At 37.7% G+C, this 21,296-nt stretch overlaps 1 protein-coding gene across 2 annotated transcripts; it reads left to right on the top strand.

Annotated features, from left to right (window-relative positions):
• The first annotated feature begins 10,020 nt into the window (after nucleotides 1-10,020).
• LOC113275503 (golgin candidate 2-like) lies at nucleotides 10,021-14,506 on the top strand. Of its 2 annotated transcripts, none has more exons than XM_026525034.1 (10): nucleotides 10,021-10,204; nucleotides 10,357-11,364; nucleotides 11,594-11,704; nucleotides 11,904-11,963; nucleotides 12,218-12,275; nucleotides 12,466-12,524; nucleotides 13,168-13,257; nucleotides 13,415-13,540; nucleotides 13,699-13,746; nucleotides 13,991-14,506. In XM_026525034.1, exons 1-10 carry the CDS (start codon nucleotides 10,151-10,153, stop codon nucleotides 14,363-14,365), a joined length of 1,989 nt encoding a protein of 662 aa, XP_026380819.1. In that variant the 5' UTR covers nucleotides 10,021-10,150; the 3' UTR covers nucleotides 14,366-14,506. The 2 variants fall into 2 exon arrangements, with proteins under 2 accessions (XP_026380819.1, XP_026380820.1); XM_026525035.1 differs by having other exon boundaries at nucleotides 10,062-10,204; nucleotides 10,341-11,364.
• Nucleotides 14,507-21,296: the final 6,790 nt, after the last annotated feature.

The following is a 21,296-nucleotide window of genomic DNA, read 5'->3' as shown; positions in this document are numbered from 1 at the left end:
TAACGCAATCACTGTCATGGTGCTTAAAATCCGATAAAATTATGAGTATAGCTAATATGTACTAACAGTTGTGAAAGGAAGAATTTTGTTTCTTAGCATTATCCATTGGTTATATGATCTTTTTGGGTTGGTAATGGAATTGGCTTATTAAGCAGTTTATGTGTCGGTTCGAGAACGATTTTTTTTTTTTGGATTATACAGTATGAATTGATTTTATTCAAGGATGATTTTTGTAGATGTAAAACATGAATTGAGTGTAGGTATACTGTCAATAAATTGGGTGTATAAGTACTGTCAAGAAATAGTTATTGTTGCCTTCGAAAAAAAAAGGACCGAATAAATTGAGTGCAGATGTACTGTCAAGAAATTGAGTACATCATTTATAGACTGGAAAACATTTTGCAGGATTATTACTCTTCGTTAGTTGGTATGGTTTGCTAAACGCATACATCTTTTGAATGTCAATTTTTTATGCTTTTCTTAGTTATTTCTCTTGTATTTTTGTATATTACGTTTGTTTTATTTTGCAGGCATTTTGGAGTCATGTTACATGAAAGAAGAGGAGAAGAGGCATAATTCATCATTTTGGATACGCTAGGTGCTAATGGATTTGAAGCCAAGGAAGTCACACTTATTAATTGGGGTAGCCACCTGCTGTGATAAGGGCCAGTCTTATACGCAGCAACAACAAAGTTAGGTCCTAATACACTCGACCAGTTCCGCTCATTTCATCTCAGTCTACAACCAAAATACGAAGAGCTGCTGCCAAGAGTTCACGGTTGTCCAACAAAGTCGACCAGCACTAGTCACAGTTCTTGTGGTCGTGTTTGAGGAGGAAAGGCGTGATCCAGAAGCTCAGAACAACACGACAGAGTGAGTGATTAATACCGAGAAACCAGTTGGGAAAGAGTTGTTGTCTGTCATTGATTGGAATGAAGATCAGGACTGGGATCTCGAAGCTGAGAAGGAAATAAAGATTGGGTATTCAATTTTGGAGAGTTTGGTTTGATTTTGAAGTCGTTTTGCTGCCAAGAGAAGGCAGTGAAGAGAAGACAAGCTGCTGCCGTTATGATGATAAGTGATGATGAATGTTTCTGAGTTTTGAATGAATTAGAAATGTGGATGCTTGTGTAATTTAATTATTGTCGCAGGGAAGGAGATTGAAAGAGCTTAGGATTCAACATCAAGCTCAGAACTTTATAGAAGCAAACTGCACACAGGCTGTTTGTAGAAAGGCCGGAAAGAGCATTTCTTCACAGTTTCAAGATCAGCTGCGACCAGCTTAGTATGTCAGATGTAGGAGATGTTAAAAATGCAGACAAGGGATTGTGCAACCAGTATTCAAAAATCCAAGTAAGTCTTTTGCAGTTATCAGCCATGGTTACATTGGTTGTACAAGGGTTCGACCAGACTTTCGACAAGAGTTTGAGGCGAGTAATCAGTGAAGAGGAAACAGTTCTGCCCAAGTATTGTGTAGCTGCTAGTCTTGGCTCGAGGCTGTGCACAAGGGCTGTCTGGCAAAGGCAAAAGCTTGATTTAGAACTTGAGATAAACATGGAAACATTGGTCGAATATTCAAAAATTGGGTTTGTAAAACTTGGACGAAGATATGTACTCGAATTTATAAGTATATAAGATATGTACTCAAATTTGTAAGCAATGCAGCGGATATGTACTCAATATAATAAGGGTGTAGACACGCACACGTTTGGTAGTAGAGGGTATTATGATCATTTCAATGTTTTCAATTAATTTTGGACCTCCAGATAAAAGAAAATTCCGGTTGGACCCTACTATAAATAACTATATGGGCCCAGGATCAACCAACAAATTTTCCATACAGTATACCTTAGAAATTAGTTTTCAAATCTGGGGAGGGGCTATAGCCCGGGTTAGCCCAGCACTAGGCCCGTCCCTGCTTTACGTCACTTCAGGCCTTCGAATCAATTTCGTAAAGACAAGCATGTTTAGTATTGCAAGGCCTCTGATATTTCAAATTTGGCAGAAATAATGGGATATAAAAGTGATACAATACCTACTAATTACCTAGGTCTCCCTCTAGGAGACTCAACATATTCAAACTTGAAGTGGGATAGAATTATTGATAATCCACGAAGAAATTGTGCTCTTGGAAGTGATCAAGTCTTACGAAGGTGGGGTAAGCTTTCTTTGGTGAAAAGCGTTCTCGAGTATACCCATACTTCTCTCTTTTTGCATCTTAAATGGAAGTCAATGAAGTAATTGAGAAAAAATTTCGAGATTTCTTGTGCGATGCAAGCAAAGTGAGATCCCCTAGTTGCATGAAAGAAAATTTGCACTCCTCTAAAAGAAGAGGGGATGAGTGTCCTCAAAAGTATGAAAAAGGCTCTAATTTCCAAATGGTGATGGATATTTAGTATGAAATAAATTCCCTTAGGAGAAGAGCAATGTTGGATAGATATGGCTGGTGTGCTTTTGATAAAGAAACACATAAGCTTAAATGAACTAGGGGCTGTGGTCCGTGGAAAGCAATTTACAAGCGACTAAATTCCTTCAGACAAAGATGCAAATTCAATTGGGAGAGGGGAATTTTGTCTTGTTTTGGAGGATCACTGGGTGGGTAATGTGTCTCTATCTATCTCCTTCCCAAGTGTATATGTTATCGTATCGGCAAAGAAATATATGATTCAAAGATGCGCTCAAGATATTCGGCAAAGAGAAGCTTGTAACTTAGGTCCGGACCATACACTTAAACAACACCAAATCTCAGAAGTTTGATCCATCACCCCCTTCCTCAAAAATTTCAATTTAGGTTAAGGTTTGCACTCTCTTAGATGGGACTTCAGTCCTTCCGGCCTATTCACCGCGAAATCTTGTTATGCTAATATTGAAAACGAACACATCTCAATAATTTTTTATCTAAGAGTATAGTCCAGGTCTTGGCCTCACAAGATTGATTTTTTTTCTTATGTTAGTGTGTCAAAAAATACTTACCACAATGGATACACTTTATAGGAAAGGAAAGTTATTTGTTTAATGGTTGTTTGATTTGCAGCAAAGCCGGTGACTCCGTTGATCACTTGTTGCTTTACTGCTTTTTCTTTGATGAAATTTGGGATCACTTTAAAGTGGTAAGAGGTCAAATTTTCCCAACTCTTAATTGCACTGTACCATTATTAAAGGATGGAGACTGAAGTTCCAGTATCCTATTGCGGAAGTCATACGACATGTTATTTAATCAGTTATTTGTTGGTCCATGTGTAAGTGCAGGAATCACATTATCTTTAAAAATGGTGTAGCTGATTTTAAAACCATCCTCGAGCAAGTAAAAATCCATCCTTTTTGTGGCGAAGAAATACCGAAGACATAAAGGATACAAATTTAGTCTTTGTAATGGCTAATTTTGATAGTTTGATTGAAACTTAATTTGTTGAGTACGTGAGGTTTTGGGTTTTCAGAGATGTTTTGTCTCTTCTTGGTTATTTTTGAACATTTTTGCTTACCTCTGGTAGAACGTTCCAATCTAATTCTTATTATTGCCGATCAAAAATAAATAAATAATAATGATAGAAACAAACTTATTTTTTAACTGTCTAATGTCATGAACTCTGCCTGCAAGGTATGTGCTGAATTCTTCGTTACAGAGATGCATAATAAATTTCACTTCCATCTTTTGTATGCCCAACTGAACATTAAGAGGGAGATCATCTCTGATGTACAGACCTTATACATATTGTCCCATTTTGATAAATATGGTCTTTTTTATAAAATTAACTCGTCTTCGTAATATATTAAACAACTAGAATCATGTTATGCTAAAGCATCTAAGATTAGAGACTTTGTTTTGGAAAGAGATCCTTGTTTTAAAGAGGGTAGATAGAACTCCTAGGTTAAAGGGTTAACTACTAGGTTTTAACTGAAGAGAAGAGAGACAAGATGACGAGGTTAAGTAAGACAGTTTCTATTGATTTTGAATACACAAAATATACAGAGACTCAATGCATATATATATGCATAACTAACTTGAGGGTTAAGATACTATCTTTCCCAAATAAACACAATTCCCTAATATACAGAGATTTCCAAATATACAGGACTGCCATGTATGCATGAAGTCACGTTGTGTTAACACCCTCCCGCAAGCGTAACGGGTTATATTGAACCGTAAGCTTGAACCTTAAAAGAGAAAACCGATCACTAGAAAGTGGTTTGGTGAATATGTCCGCAATTTGATCTTTAGAGGATATAAAAAGGACATCAAGAAGCTTGGAAGCTACTTGATCACGAACAAAGTGGTAATCAATTTCTATATGTTTCGTCCGAGCATGAAATATAGGATTAACTGTGAGATAAGTTGCACCAAGATTATCACACCATAATATGGGAGGAGAGCGTGTGGATATACGAAGCTCAGAAATAAGCGACTGAATCCACATAATTTCGGCAGTAGCAATAGCAAGTCCTCGATATTCAGCTTCAGTACTAGAACGAGAAACAGTCTTTTGTTTACGAGCACTCCAAGAAATAATGTTACCACCCAAATAAACACAATATCCACTTGTAGAACGACGATCATCAAGAGAACCAGCCCAATCAGAATCAGTATATGCACTGAAAGATAATTGTAGAGAAGGGGATGGCTTAAGGAGTATACCAAACGTACTTGTATGCTTGAGGTAACGAAGAATACGTTTAACTAATCCCCAGTGAAACTCTGTAGGAGCATGCATAAATTGACAAACTTTATTGACAGCAAACGCAAGATCCGGACGAGTAAAAGTTAAATATTGCAAAGCTCCAACAATTCTACGATATTCAGTAGCGTCTGTTAATAAAGTGCTACGATCAGAGGAAACGTCACCAGAAGTGCTTAGCGGAGTAGTAATTGGTTTAACGCCATCCATTTTTACTCGAATAAGAAGATCTTGAGCATAACGGTGTTGCGAGAGAAAGAGCCCCGAAGAAGTACGAATTGCCTCAATCCCAAGAAAATAGGATAATTGACCAAGATCTTTAATTGCAAATTCTTGCTGCAAACGAGACAGAATAGAGGTAATACCTGTAGTACTAGAGCCAGTGACAATGATATCATCCACATACACCAACAAATAGATCACACCATGAGTCCCAGTATAAATAAACAAGGACGAATCACACTTGGAAGTAACAAAACCAATTTGCAACAAAAAATTGCTAAGTCTGTGATACCACGCACGAGGAGCCTGTTTAAGTCCATAAAGAGAACGATGTAATTTGCAAACATGTGTAGGAAAACGAGAATCAACATAACCTGGAGGTTGTTTCATGTAGACTTCCTCTTGAAGTTCTCCATGAAGAAAAGCATTCTGCACATCAAGTTGATGAATGGGCCAATTGGAGGATAAAGCCAATGTAAGGATAATACGTATAGTGCATGGTTTAACAACCGGACTAAACGTTTCAGAGTAATCAATTCCTTCTTGTTGATTGTATCCTTTGGCAACTAGTCGAGACTTACGACGTGCAATGGTACCATCTGGATTACGCTTGATTCGAAAAACCCACTTACAACCAATAACATTCATAGAAGGATGATACGGGACTAAGGACCAAGTACCATTTCGGAGTAATGCATTGATCTCATCGTCGGATGATGTACGCCAGTCAGGGTCCTTATGAGCTTGAGAAATGCAAGACGGTTCAAGAACTGAATCACAGATGAGAGCATATCGTGAATTTGGTTTGAAAATACCATCTCTAGCTCTTGTAGTCATCGGGTGTGTAACAGGAGAAGCATCTGTTGAAGTTACAGATTGAACAACAGAAGAAGACGGCAACAATAACTGAGAGTCGGACGAATCAGGAACATGAGACAATGAACCGACAACATCAGGTGTTGGCGGCAGCGGAAGAATAACAGCAGGTGACGGCTGAGAATGAGAGACAGAAACCGGCGGCGGATGATTAGAGAAGGATGCTGTCAGCTGAGAAGTAACAGCAGGTGACGGCTGATGATTGGAGACAGAGACAGACGGCTGATGATTGGAGACAGAGTTTGGCGGCTGATGATTGGAGACAGAGTTTGGCGGCTGATGATTGGAGACAGAGACTGGCGGCTGATGATTGGAGACTGGCGGCTGATGATTGGAGACTGGAGACGTTTCATGATTAATAGACACTGATGACGGCGCAAAATTATGAAGAGCAGACAAGGGAAGAATTACCTGTGAAGGAGTCGACGACGGCGAAGATGACGACGCAGATGCAAAGGGAAAGGTAGTCTCATCAAAAACAACATGTCGACTGATGTATATTCGACCCGTAGGAATATGAAGACACTTATAACCCTTATGAGAGGGGCTATAGCCAATAAAAACACATGGAGAAGACAAAGCATCCATCTTATGATACCTATACGGACGCAAGTGAGGATAACATAGACAGCCAAATACACAAAGAGAAGTGTAATCAGGCGAAATACCAAAAAGAGCTTCATATGGAGAAGAATTATTAACAGAAGTCGAAGGGACACGATTCATCAAATAACAGGCAGTGTAAAAGGAGTCATACCAATATGAAGACGACACAGAGGCCATGTTAAGAATAGTAAGACCAGTTTCACGAATATGACGATGACGACGTTCAACCAAACCATTTTGTTCAGAAGTATGTGGACATGAAAAACGATGAAAAATTCCAAGTTCTTGAAGATGTGGAGTGAGTTTGCGATATTCAGCAGCATTATCAGATTGAAATATTTTTATCTTTCGACCAAAAAGATTTTCAACATGCTTTTGAAATAAGAAAAATATATAGAAAACATCAGATTTTTGAAACATAGGAAACATCCAAGTAAAACGACTATACGCATCAATGAATATAATATAATATTTATATCCTTCATTAGATAAAATATGAGAGGGTCCCCATACATCGGAGAGAATTAAATCTAATGGATTCAAATAAACTGTTGTACTGGATTGAAAAGGTAATTTATGACTTCTATGCTCATGACAAAAAGAACAAAAACTGATAGTTTGATTTGAAACTGGAAGAGAAAACTGAGAAATAACTTTGCGAACTGTGCGCATCATTGGATGACCCATTCTAGCATGTCAGGCTTGTAAACTAGCACGTTCTCCTATGTAAGCCTGAGGAACTGGAGATGAAACATCAAGTTGATAGAGACCACCCTTCCTAATGCCGCGAAGAAGAACCTTCCCGGTACATCGATCCTTCACAAGACAAAAATTTGGATGAAATTCAAATAAGACATTATTATCAGTAGTGAAACGAGAAACAGATAAGAGATTATGAGAGATTTTGGGTGCAAAGAGGACATTACGAAGCTGCAACTTACGGTTGGGAGTCCCTAAAATTGAGGAACCAACATTAGAAATTGGTATAGAAGAACCATTACCCATCTGAATTTGATCAGGGCCAGTATACTCAGTAGGAAATTGAAGACGAGAGAAATCATTGGTAATGTGATCTGTAGCACCACTATCAGGCGTCCAAGAAGGTGATGATGAAAACCCAGGTCCATAAGCGGCATAAGCCCGAGGTGCAGAGGATGGTGGTTGACGCCTAGGTGGTCGAAAACTCTTGTCATAACGGTTCCAGCAGTCTTGGGCCTCATGATTTTTACGCCCACAAAGTTGACAACAAGGAGAAGAAGAATCAGAGGTCATAGGCCCACGTTGATTGTCAGGTGAAGCAGACCCACGTTGATTCTGAAAACGAGCAGGCTGAGATAAACCAGGCCCATGGTGATTTTGATTTCTGTTGTTACCAGTAGAGCGAAAGGAAGACAACTGAGAGTTGGGTGCTGAAGATGATCCAGATGATGAAAAAGAATGATACGAAGATTGTCGATTCTGGGCAGCGAGATTAGCAACTGGTTGAGAGTTGGAAAGCTTTGTCTGTTGATCAATACGTAGTTCAAACGTCAGGAGAAAAGTGAGAAAATCTTCAACAGACAACGAACTCATCGTGGTGGTTAATGATGTGACGATAGCATCATAGGTACTGTCCAAGCCAGATAAGAGACAATGACGAAACTCTTTGTCTGTGACAATGGTATCTGCTGCTGCCAAGCTGTCCACAAGATCACGAGCACGGTCTATGTACTGACGCATAGTTTGAGAACCTTTCCGTAATGCTCGCAGTTCACAGTGAAGATGATGAACTTGAGCATCAGATTTAGAGCCATAAAGAGATTCCAGAGATGACCAGATTTCTTTAGACGTTGTTAATCGATGGACATGACGAAAAGTAGCCGGGGTAAGAGAAGAAAACAGCCAACTAACTAAGAGTTTATCCTGTTTTCTCCAGGAAAGATAGGCAGGGTTTGGGAGATCAGCAGTAAGAGTTTCTGTAGGGCATGGAGTTGCATGACATAACCATCCAAGTCATGTCCCTGAAGGTAAGGAAGAAATTGAGCACACCACAAGGAGTAATTGGTGTCGTCTAGCTTTACGGTGATCATGTGATGTGGCTAAGAGAACTGAAAAGAAGACATCGTAGAGGACTGAAGGGAAGACATGGTAGAGTTGATTATAGCAGAAACTGTAGAAGAGGCTGTAGAAGATGTGGTTGATGATTCTGTCATAACTGAAATAGGATCGGCTAACCTACTGATACCAAGATAGAACTCCTAGGTTAAAGGGTTAACTACTAGGTTTTAACTGAAGAGAAGAGAGACAAGATGACGAGGTTAAGTAAGACAGTTTCTATTGATTTTGAATACACAAAATATACAGAGACTCAATGCATATATATATGCCTAACTAACTTGAGGGTTAAGATACTATCTTTCCCAAATAAACACAATTCCCTAATATACAGAGATTTCCAAATATACAGGACTGCCATGTATGGCATGAAGTCACGTTGTGTTAACAAGGGTGTGCTTCAAAAACAAAATTTGAATAGACCATTAGAATTTTTTGGGAGAACCAACCATCTTACTTTGAATATGAGAGTTGCGCTCACACAAACAAGCACAAATGATAGACAAGCTATGCTACAAACTATAAATATAGCTAAGCGTTGGCTATGCAAAAACCCGACCGCTGTGGGCATTGACTATATATGTTGGCGGATTTTCAATATCAGCTGGTGAAACTGAGTATTTAATCAATATATTTTAATATCCGATATCCCAAAAATTTAAAAGTAACAGACAATGTTTGGTCGGATACTCATCACCCATGCACCCTTAGTCTGATATCTGATTTTCATGAATAAGCTTGCTCTATAAAATGCCGCATATCTATGGCATAGGGACGGAGGAAAACTGAGACAAATGGGGTCTCCCGACCTTACTTGGTTTTGAGATTTAACTACATCGAGCTTATAATTTTTTTATAAATTACATGCTTATGTATGATAAAATCAAAATTCTACTTGACGTGGGAAAAATTATAAACTTAATAATTGAAAATATCAAATAGTGAATATGAAAAACAATGTAAATTACTATCTCTAATTTGATTAGAACATTTTGTAACTTGATCTTCAATTAAAAGGTGATACAAAATCAATTAAAATGCAAAAGAAAAAAAAATCGTGCGGTCGATCCACCATTATGGCGAAACTTTTATTACTCAATTTAAGTAAAAATCTGACTCCATCACCGACGCGCATCCAACGAAGAAGCCTTGACTATCTTTACTGGAATATAGAGAATTTTACCCCTCCAGTTGGTGCTTCTTTTTATATTTTAGAGGCACGGTCCAGATCCAGAAAATGTACACCAACCAGCACGGCTAACCCATTGTTGCTTCTTTTTATATTTTAGAGGCACGGCCCAGAAAATGTACACCAACCAACACGGCTAACCCAAGTTGGTTATCTAATTAAGACGAACCTCTCCCTCAGTCACGCCTAGAGAGGAGTTGCAGTGTTGAACATCGAAGGGCGTCGGTCCAGTCGTGGTCCCGCTACCACAGTTTCTCTGCAATCGATGTTAAACACGTGTAAGACTAAATCTTACCCTTCCTTCCATCTAAGTATCTAACAAATGCCGTTGATTTCGGTTTTTCCTTTTCTTCAAAATAAACTCCATTTCTTCCCCAAACTTCTTCTTCGTCTTCGATTTCTGCAACTAAAATAAACTGCGCAATCTAGCATATTCATCTTAACATGCGCCATTCAACTGAAACTACTAATTAAATAAATCTTCACAATCATGTCGAATTGGATCTCCTCAAAGCTCAAAAAAGCTGAATCGTTCCTTCAACAGGTATGCATTTCAATCCAATTTTATCATTTTCTAGGGTTTTATTTGTTTTTTAGTGTTAATTTTGAATATCACTAGTTTTATTAGGGTTACATTGCCTCAAATCAAACTAGTGAAATGTATCTGATGATCACTATAGAAAATTTGTGTCATAGATTGATCAACAAGCGGCAGAATCACTAGGTCATAATGAATTATCAAGATCTGAGGAACACAACAATAAAATTCCAACAAAGATTGAATCAGCTGTACCGTTAAAAGATCAGCTCAAAAAGAAATCAGAACCAGAACGTCATGATTCACATAATTTACGTAAAGAGCGAAAAAGAGATGTTGTTGTTGCTGCTACACCTTCCAAGTTAGTTACAAAACCTATGCCACTACCTAAGGTGGTTCCACCGTCGACTTTAACAGATAGTGATTGGACAGAACTTCTTAGTACTCCAAAGCAAGCTCAAGGGAATTCTAATGGAATGTCTGTAGTTCGTGGTTCGAAAAAGGATGTCAAGAAGATTTTAGAAGTGAAAAAGAGTGTGCCGCCAGTGCGTAGAACTGTTTCGAATAAGTTTAAACCTATGGGGTCAGAAAATAGTGTTGATGCTAGAGTAGACAGTAGTAAAGTTTGTGATGGAGATGAATCTGGTTCTAGTGATTCCCTGCATAGAAAATCTGGTTCTGGTTCTGGATCGAGTAAAGATGAAAGATATGTTGTAGAGAGAGATAATGTTGTTGCTGGTACACGAGATGGAGTTCCTCATGCAGCAGATGAATCCCTTACAACTGAAAAGGTGTCGTCGATGTTGGAAAAGTTTGATGGTGCAAAAGAGAACCAAATGAATGGTGATAATGATGGTTTGAGGTTAAAAAAGTCTAATGCAGCGGTGGAAAGCGCTGTTCGTCAAGACTCCCAGGGAGAATCTTCTTCAGAGAGTGAGGGGCAAACTGGTTCTGACAGCGATTCAAGTTCATCTTCTGAATCTGAAAATGAACGGAAAAGGAGGGAAGAAAGGGAAAGGAGAAGGGAACAGATTAGGGCTGAGAAAGCAGCTGCAAAAGCTGTCGAGGCTATAAAAGAACGTGAGAATGTTGTCGCTAGATTGGAGGGAGAGAAACAAAGCTTAGAGAAAATACTCGAAGAACGAGCTAAACAACAAGCGCAGGAGGTCAGTCTCTATATTTTGCTGATTAGTGTCTTTTGACTTGTCCAACGGGGCTTTATGGATAGAGAGTACTAAGCATATTATTACTTACGACCTTCAGTGCTTAATACAGAGCATGAGTGTGAGATCAAAATAACATGAACTATTTGAAAGTTTTTAAATGTATTTCTTGGATCACTTCCTAATCTCAGTTTTACTGTATTTGTACATTACCACCCCGTACTTGTATCAGGCTTCTCAACTGCAGACAAGCATGATGGAAACGATGGACGCTGTTGATTTAGAGAAGCAGAAACATAATAATACAAGGATGGAGGCGCTAACTCGATTGGCTAAACTTGAGGTCCCTCTGACATTTCTAGACATGTGCTTTACTCTATTATTAGGTTGTTATTTTTTGTTATAGGTTTGTTTGCTACTTCTTTGTTTGAAAGATATAAGTAGTTTATAGGAGCCCGAGCACTACTGTGATAAAGATTTGTTATTGATTGCTGGAAGTCTAAATATCTCTGTTGTCACTTAAGGAAATGCTTCTCTTGCAGACTGCAAATGCTGATCTTGCAAGATCTCTGGCAGCTAAGCAATGGAATCTTGAAGTAGAGGTAATATATCTCCTTCATTTAATTATTTGTCCATTGTGTGCGCGTCTTCTCCATTTGGTTAACAAAGAACCTTCCGGTTTGTTTTATTAGATCTGGTGATATTTTAATATTTGTTGTGTTCAATCTTGTCTGCCTCTAGTAGAACTTTTCCTTTCTCAGAACTCGTACTATTGGTTCTGACCTTGTCTTGCACTCATCTTATGAACGCGGACCTAATGCATTGATTTTTTATATTTTCATATGGTGCACCAAAGGCTAATCGAGTTGCGGAACTCCGCCAACAACTTGAATTGAAAGAAGGAGGCCGTGAAGGTTTGCATTTCTGATTCTTGAATTATTTTGTCAGACATTGTTGGCTTTATATATAGCTGTAATAACAATGTTATAGATAGTGGATCTGCCCAGGATTCTGCTTACCACTGTGCCCATGAACAATGTACCAAAAAATTTCTTACTAGGAGAATGTCCATTGTTTAAATTTTTATGGTTTTCCCGGATGCAGATCTCAAAAGGAGAATGTCCAACATTAATCAGAGTGGAACTGGGTCATGCCCAAACCAAGTATGTTATCTTCATGTGCATGTAAAATTACCGTACTTGGTTACGAGGAATCTCGTTTAAAGTAGATTATTCTTTTAAAATTTAATGTTGATAGGAAATGTTTTTCATATATTTATTTTGTTCGTGTGCTGAACAACGAGAGAGATATTCTGTTCATGTGCTAAACAACGAGAGAGAAACAAAAATGCCATGAAGAAAGTTGCCAAATCTGATAGCCTTTCCTTTGCCGTGGGGCGTGGGTATTATCTGTTAGCTATTTTTTTTTTAAGGATGACAATTAATCTTGATTAGTGGAAGCGGTGAGCGATGAGCCCAACTCCAGATCTTGTAGTTGACCTTAAGGTACTTACAAGATTAAATAAAGGTTGAAAGATACGATAATCTAGAGCAGTTGCAGTGAGTTATCTAGATGCACTCTATTTAATAAATGAACCCCTCCATGTGGGATGAATGATTACCTTTAAGAAACCTTTAGTTTTTGGGGAAACATTATTTATGTTTGGTTCCGAGGCTATACAACTAAAAGATAACTGAGTGACATGTTTTTCTGGGTATAGTATTACATGTTTGTCTCACTGTGTTTGTAGTCAACTCCTAGATTGATATTTTGTAACTATTATTTGTCTTATGGATAAATTTGTAGGAAGCGTCCAAAGGAGCTGAATTTGAAAGAGATATCCTTGAAGCTGAATATTCATTCACGTGCGATAAAATTGTGCAATTGCGAGAGAAGGTATGACTTTCATTGCTTCTACATGTACGTGAATTGACATGTATTATGAATCTAATTTGATGAAAGAGACCCCGGGTTTAAATTCCATACTGGAATGTTATGAAGTAGGCTAAACATGTTGTGCCTAACTGTATTGGTTCCCTCGTTCACTGTGCAGGCAAATAAGCTAGAGGAATGCATTGAGGTTACACGAAATGAGATGGAGAATCCAACAGCTGTAGAAGCTGAGCTCAAGAGAAGGCTTTCACAGCTGACTGACCATTTAATACAGAAACAGGCCCAGGTTTATCTGCTAAGCATTTTCTTCATTGCATATAATATTAATTATAACATGTCGCCTATTAGGAAAGCCATTTGGCTGGTCTTTTATAGATACATTACGTGCATATATTTATTTATGGATACAAAATGCCTAATGGTCTTGTGTAATTTTTCAATTAGGTCGAGTCTCTCTCTTCTGAGAAGGCGACGTTGCATTTAAGAATAGAGGTAAGGATTTACATAATATATTACCCTGTGGCAAGTTAACTTTTTTGGCCAACATGTAAAACGGATCAAGAAGACAGAGTCATGTGATGTTAGGTCACACTTAAATGATTAGCAGATGATGCGGTTAAGTGTTTAAAGTTGACATATGTCAAAAGATCACATGCTCCACAGGAACGTAGGATTGCACTTGGGAACAACAAATTACCCTTTAAAAATGTTGAAATTTGGATTTACATATTTGCAGACTACTTCAAGGCTGCTTGAGGAAAGTAAGTCAACACTACAATTTTCAGAAATGACAGGATCATCATCCAAGGATGATTTAGAAGCGGGAACATGGGGAACATCTAATTCCTCAAGGGTGAGACCAATGATTGCGGAAAGAATCCGATCAGGAGGCCAGCACTTTGAGTCATTGCTTGTTCAATTGGATATTATCTTTTCAGCTGGTGCTGCATTTTTGAGGAGGAATTCGTCGGCCAAAGTTTATGCCCTAGTTTACATTGTATGCCTGCATTTCTGGGTTGCTTATATTCTCATGTCAAACTCTGATGTCGGTACCATTAGATCAGGTGCAGTTATCTCTTTGGAGACCATCAATAAGACCACAGGATCCTGATTGTTGTGATTTCCGAACTAAAAATAAATGATTCTCTGTTGTTCTGTCTCAAATTTTGGAGGCTAATGTAAACCTTAAAATATATGATCTCTTCTGTATTCAGATAGCACTGTAAATATAAATATGAAGCTTTTATTGTTATATTCTTCTTCTTTTCTCTTATTCACACTTCAAAATTTTCTGATTGGTGCTGTTGAGTGTTAAAAGATCAAAAGAGTTCACCAATTTGCATTCTAACTGAGAAGAAACTTTACCATCCAAGGTAGGTTTTATAAGCAGTCTGAATCTTCAAACGTCTAAAAATAAGTAAAACAACATATTTTGAGAGTTTATCTTCATATTAGTTTTGTAATAATGAGAGTTGCACAACCTCAAAACCGTGGTATTAGGTTGTGCAACTTTATACAATCCTTAAAGTAAAGTTTATTGATCCCAAAATGACTCCACGGATCACGAGCTTCAAAGATGAGTCATAACAATTTACTATTTATTTTACTTCGATGCCGTACAATAAGTTTTTTTCTTGAACAATTAAAGAGGAAATTTATTGAAAACAAGGTACTTAATAGGGGCATCTCAACCCAATGAATACAATTAAAAACAACAAGAAAAAAGTGACCGAAAAAGGATTCAATAACCGTTTGTGAAGGTCGGAATAAAGAATCCCAAAGTGATATCATCATATTTGCAGTCATATCTAACGTCCTTGTGTTCGACTGGCCCAAAAGAAAGCTTAAAGTTTGGCATTGCTAATGATGCTTACCATATTTTTCTATTTGTTTTCGAAGATTCGCTCTCTCCATATGCACCGTCAAATTGCAACCGGGATATTTTCCATATTCTACCAAGTCTTTCATCTCCCTATTAAATTTCGAAGATTTCACCTTTGTGGTGACATTTGAATCGTAAGTCCATTGAAAATGACATCCATCAACAAAATAATCTCATATTCTTCGGTTCCTCCAACAATCATAATCTCATATTCGTCGGGTCCTTCAATAATTATAGAATAAGTGTGAAAATGCGGGGTACCAAAATACACCACCAACTTTTTCGTAGGCAACCTGTATGGACTAAACCTAAATACAATTCCGAGAGTTACAGCTTAATGAATCTCAATCAGAAACTATATCAAGAGTTTATATCTCTTTCTCCTACAATCAATATGTAAACCGAGACAGGTCGGTGAACCTGATTATACTGTGAGAGTACTTGGACGATTCCAAAGATCAATATCCAAGACCAATCAAGTCGTATCCAACAATTAAGATGGACGTATCTACTTTGTTTGATTTTACGTACAACCTGTGATATTCAATTATATAAATAATAAATATAATGCGTAAAAGAAATAACACACACACCATTAATTTTGTTAATGAGGAAACTGCAAACGCCAATACCTTGTCCAGACTTGAACACCAAACTGTATTAAGCCGTTACAGAATCTAGCCTATTATCAAAACTTTGGACTGGAATGTAGTTGAGACCGAATCCACTGTTACAGTAATTCAGTTAAAGTCGTGCTCATTACGTCTCTTGAATCTCGCAAGACTCTACGCAATTGATTCCCTTAGCTGAGTTCCTTTACAGCGTAAGAGTTGTTTCAACCTAAGTGAAGACTTTAAATCAATCTGCCTCCCATAAAAAAAGCCTATATGTGATTTCCGTTCTGATCGTGAGATCAAGGTGAGATAGGAACGTTTGCAGTAGACTAGGTCTAGCAAACCACAAAATCCGGTACTTACGACTCCCGAAGAGAAGCCTATATTATTATTCACCTACTCTGATTTCAACAAAGAATCGTTATAGAGGAGTATACTTGTGGAATCACAAGGTATGAGACGAAGAACTTTGTGATTTCTATCTATCTTGCCTGATCAAAGTGAGAATCAACAATCAGTAGCAAGATCAGGATACAAGAACTATCAAGATAAATATAGTCGGACCTGGTGTTGATAGTGGATTTTTGGCAAAGGCTAAAATCGTAACCTTACATATTCCTGATCCAGTAGTCAGATGAATACTAAGACTTATGTCTCTCATTGAAGCATGAAAACTCATGCCACAAGAACCTCTGACTGAGTATATTGTCTCTCAGAGCATACATGAATATGCAGTCTCTCAATTGAGGCAACGACACATTTCATGAATACTGAGAAATTTCAGTAATCACTTTTATATAGAATCGAACGATTGGACGGCTCCTAGACAGCTTGCACGCTAGTATAGAGCGATAACGTCTTCAGGATGTAACAACGTTTTCCCTGACTATATAAAAGACATGTGTATGGAATCTTAATGATTGGACGTCTCCTAGACAGCTTGCCTTCTAGTATAGAGCGATAACGTCTTCAGGATGCAACAACGTTTTCGCTGACTATACATAATAAATATGACTCTTCAACTAGCTCATATCGCTCAATTCTCGAACAATTAATGCTCCTAGACAACATGCTAGTATAGAGCCATCAATTAATTATTTCTAGTCACTAGATTCATTAACTGGATCCCTAGAAAATATTATACGTTCTTCATAATATTTCATTACTTCAATTCATGGCTCTTCCCAGCAAAATTCTATTGGTTAGTAATAAATATTCAACGTACGGGCATCTGAGCCACTATCGAGTAATCCCCGACAAAATGGTGCAAGTGTACTCAGCAATAATGCACTAACGAGCATTCAAAAAATACGAAGGAACGATGAACCTATGCAAAATAGGAAAGAAAATAATAATAATAATAAAATATTAATTAAGGTGCCTAAGGAACCAGGGCCACCGGCCAGTCGAACATGCCGCCGTGGCCGGTCCCACCTCTTCCCATATTTTATCTTACTCTATTATTTTCCTTGAACTCATGAAAACTCCTTCATATGAAAAAACTCCTTCGTTTGAGGAAACTCCTCAGTTTCATGGTGTTTCTTTCATGTCAAGGAAACAACATAAAATTAGGAAAGGTGTCGTGGGACCAGGTGATAGACGCATTTATGTGTCTAATTTGTCCCAATTGTTTATATTGTTAGTACTCTATTTTGTACTTATTTGGTTATTTTATGTCTTTGTAGGTGTTTTTGGAGAAATAAGCTTTTGCGGCGAAATTGGCTAAAAAGTGGTTTTTGCGCTCGTGGGAGAAAATTACTATACGGACTCTCACTTTGGATAAGGGGTAACCTAATTACTAAGAGGCACCCCATTTCAGGGCATGTACTAAAGGGACACCGGAACTGGATAGGGGGAGGTCATCTTCAAAGTTTCAAAACTGGATTTTGGCGGGAAAAAAGGCAGCAGCGTCAACAGTTTTGGATGAATGATTTGAGCGACCTAGGAGGCGATTAAATGGGCAAATTTGGTACCCACAGACTCTACAAGACATAAGGGACCTGTTAGAAGCGATTATACCCATCTAATTGGGCTGGATAAGTCAGAAAATCCACACAAAGTCAAGACAGTGCACACGGTTTCTGTTTAGGGTTTGAGATTAGTTTGAGAGATTTATGGGATATCTTGCGTGGGATATACATCAAAACAGTTGGGTAAAAGTCCTAGAAGATATTTGAGACGAGGAATAGAATATAAACAGCCTGTAACGCAACAAGAAGAAGATTATTCTTCAAACAACCCGTAAAGAATAATGGAGATTTCCAAGGGGTTTGATCGAGTTTCAAGGGGATTTAAAGCCTATAAATAGTTGGTTTTATGTCAGAGAAGGGGATGAAGAGTTTGGGGTCGCCAGATCCAGGAGGAGCGAAGAAGAAGGAAAAACAGCAATGTTCACCTGCTGCTGCTGCTGCCATTAAAAAGCTTCAAGAACACGAAGAACAGACTCTCCAGGGCAGACTTATTTTCAGCAGCGTCAACAGCATCAGCGAAGTGTCGCAGTTAGCTGCAGTTATATTCTATCGTTTCTGTTGGACGTGTTTTGTGAGTCTCAGAACCACTATTTTATAACTTTTGACTCTTTTAATCACACTTTGAACTTTGAATTAATATTTTGAGTGTGTGATTGATATGAATAGCTAAACCCCAATACTGGGATGATGGAGGAAGCCATATTTTACACATATAAAAATTATATTTAATTCTTTTATGACTTCTTGCATTTTTATTAAATGTTTTATGATTTTTTCTTAATTGATTGTCATTTCTTTTGATGGTTTATGCTTGGTCTTAGTACTTTTGATATGCCATGCTTTCGATTTACAGTTAATCTTCTAAAAATCTACCTTGGCAAGAATTAGAGTCCCTATTTTTATGTGAGCTATAATTGTTTTGGAAATAAATATATTAATTATATGAATGATTATGGTGGAATCCTGAGTCCTAGTGTCTCTTGATCCTGTGACAATTTTGTTATATTTTTGCTTTAAAAATCTTTTTCAAGTCCGAGCATCGAATCCTTATTTACCGCAATCGAATTACTACAACAAAATGGCGCCGCCGACGCGGACTTGTATATAGATTTGTTTTTAGGTTTATTATTTTTTATTTTTTTTTACTATTATTTGTTCCTTTTTACGTTTCTTTTTGTGTCTTTGATTTACAGGTTCGAAGTGGAATACTAAGGACTTGGGAACAAAAAGCTTAAAGCTAAAAGTTAAAAGCTAAAAGAGAAGAAGAAAAGACATAATTTTTTTTTAGGATTTAATTTTTATTATTATTATTTTTTTGTATATAGCTTTTATTTATTTATTTTTAGAATTTGTAAATAGGCTTTATTTTTCATAATTTTTGTAATTTTGGACTTTTTATTTGGACTTTATTCTGGACTTTGGACATTATTTTTAAAACCCTACGGAAGGGTTATAAATTAAAAAAAAATTAAATACAAATGTTTGCAGGGAAGGACGACGATTACTATATCGTCTCGGCCCCTCGGGTTCGCACACGTCATAGGAGTCGTGGCCCGAGTCGACGACAACGGTTCATCGCCCGTCTGGTACGGGAGGTAAGTCCAATCGAAACACCCGAATCTCCTGCAAGCGGGTTACTGTCTGCCTTAAGGTGATAATTGTTTGAGGACGAACCGGACTGTCTTTATTTTCCTAGTAAAGGGCAAGGCCTGGCCTAAAAAGATAAGGACTCGGATTTCATCACCGTTTCCTTCTTGCCCGCCTTAGGAAAACGAAACCAAACGCGAACCTAAGCCTAAAATTTTGAATAGAACGAGACCAATAGGGTAACGAGCTTAATAGGAAACTCGTTCGAAAAATATTGGTTGCTCTTTAAGCACATTTCAAAGTTCATGATGGTTTCTGTGAGTTGAATGCGTGACTGCGCCGCCTTGTGATAGCGGTGAGGCCTTGGGTATCAAAGCTCCACTGAGCTTCCCTCGCCTCGATTCAACTTACATTAGCTCGGATTGATTCCAGAGGGGTGTGCTCAAATTGTAACGAATTCCTTTTCGAAGGAATAGAAGCTGGTCTAGAAAACAATCTAAGTGGAGCCATCATGCTTTTTGTTTGCTAGATTCTATAGGTTTGATTTGGTCGAGTCGGACTTGTTTGTGATTGCGTAGAATTCCCCTGCAATTAAGAATGTCGAACTGGTATGATAGAAGCCAATACAATGAATATCGACCTGAATTTGAATATGGACATCATCAGTATTATGACCATAGTGAGAATAGTGACTGGGGACGCCAACCTTTTCAAGGTTATGGTTCATACCATGGTGAGCCCAATTACTATCCGCACGCGCATCAGTCATACGAGCAAGAAGATTATAATACTAGTTCTTCGTCTTTAGAGGATACAATCAAACTTTTGAAAAGTAGTCCTTATTATGATCCTTCAGTTCCTATTCCTTCTCTAGAAGAGACTCTCAGGAATTTAGCTAAGTCATCACGTCAGTTAGCTGAATCGACGTATAAATTAGATGAGGTGAATAATGTAGTTATGGACGAAAGAACTGCAACAACAACTGAATCTGTAGAAGATATCCTCAATAGATTAACTCAAAACTTAGATCCTACACTAAGGGAACTTTCTTTGGAAGAGACCCTTGAGAGGATAGCTGAGTCGACACGTAGACTTGAGTTAGAGACGAATGAAAGTATTGCTCGAAATAACTTGAATTGCCAATATAGTGTATCCAATAATACCCTTGAGAATGAAGATACTTTTTCACATAATCAAGATAACGAGGTTATAATTGGTAACACTACTTATTTAGATAAGGTTCAATCATCTTCGTACTATTATGATGATGAGGATAGTAGTGATGAAGAATCTGAAATGTAGGCATAGTAATCAGGAATCTAGTAATCCAATTGAGCTTTATAGTGATTATATTATTTCTACTTCAAATCCAAATAATTTTTATGATTATTCACCTATTCAAAAGGACGAGGATTTGATTAGGGATACCACCGTTTTAGACGATGTAGTTTTTCCTTTTGATTACGAAGCCGATAGTGGTTTAGAGGAACGGGTTCATTTCGAAAATACTGTTTTAGAGTCTAGCGACTTAGAAACAATAGTCTTGGAAGAAGAAGATAGACCCGTAGAGATGAGTAAAGATGCACTACCTGATAATAACTTAGAAGAATCTCTTGAATATTTTAAGGACTCTGAAGATACGGAAATTCAAGAAAAATTAGAGGTCTATCTAGAGAAACTGAAAACTCTAAGTTTGGGGGTGATTATCACTTCCCTAGTGCCTTACCTTTAACTCTCAGAAAGTCCCCACACTTAGGACTTGACATCAATGCCTCAACCATTTTACAAGATTACTTTCATACTCGTTTTCCTGAACCTAGTGATGTCCATAAGGAAGTTCAGTTGTTAGAAACCCATCCTCTGGTTGATGAGGTTAGACCAGGCTATGATACTAAGATCGACTTTGTTTTCCCACCAAATATTTTTCAAACAATTGTGGGAACGTATAAATTTCAAATGTGTCAATTATTAAGTTCTGAGACTAAACCT

Source organism: Papaver somniferum, chromosome 4 (genome assembly GCF_003573695.1).
Source record: "Papaver somniferum cultivar HN1 chromosome 4, ASM357369v1, whole genome shotgun sequence".
In the NCBI taxonomy this organism is placed as follows: Eukaryota; Viridiplantae; Streptophyta; class Magnoliopsida; order Ranunculales; family Papaveraceae; genus Papaver; species Papaver somniferum.
The sequence above is the reverse complement of the archived record's forward strand: the minus strand, read 5'-3'. Positions and strand labels throughout refer to the sequence as shown.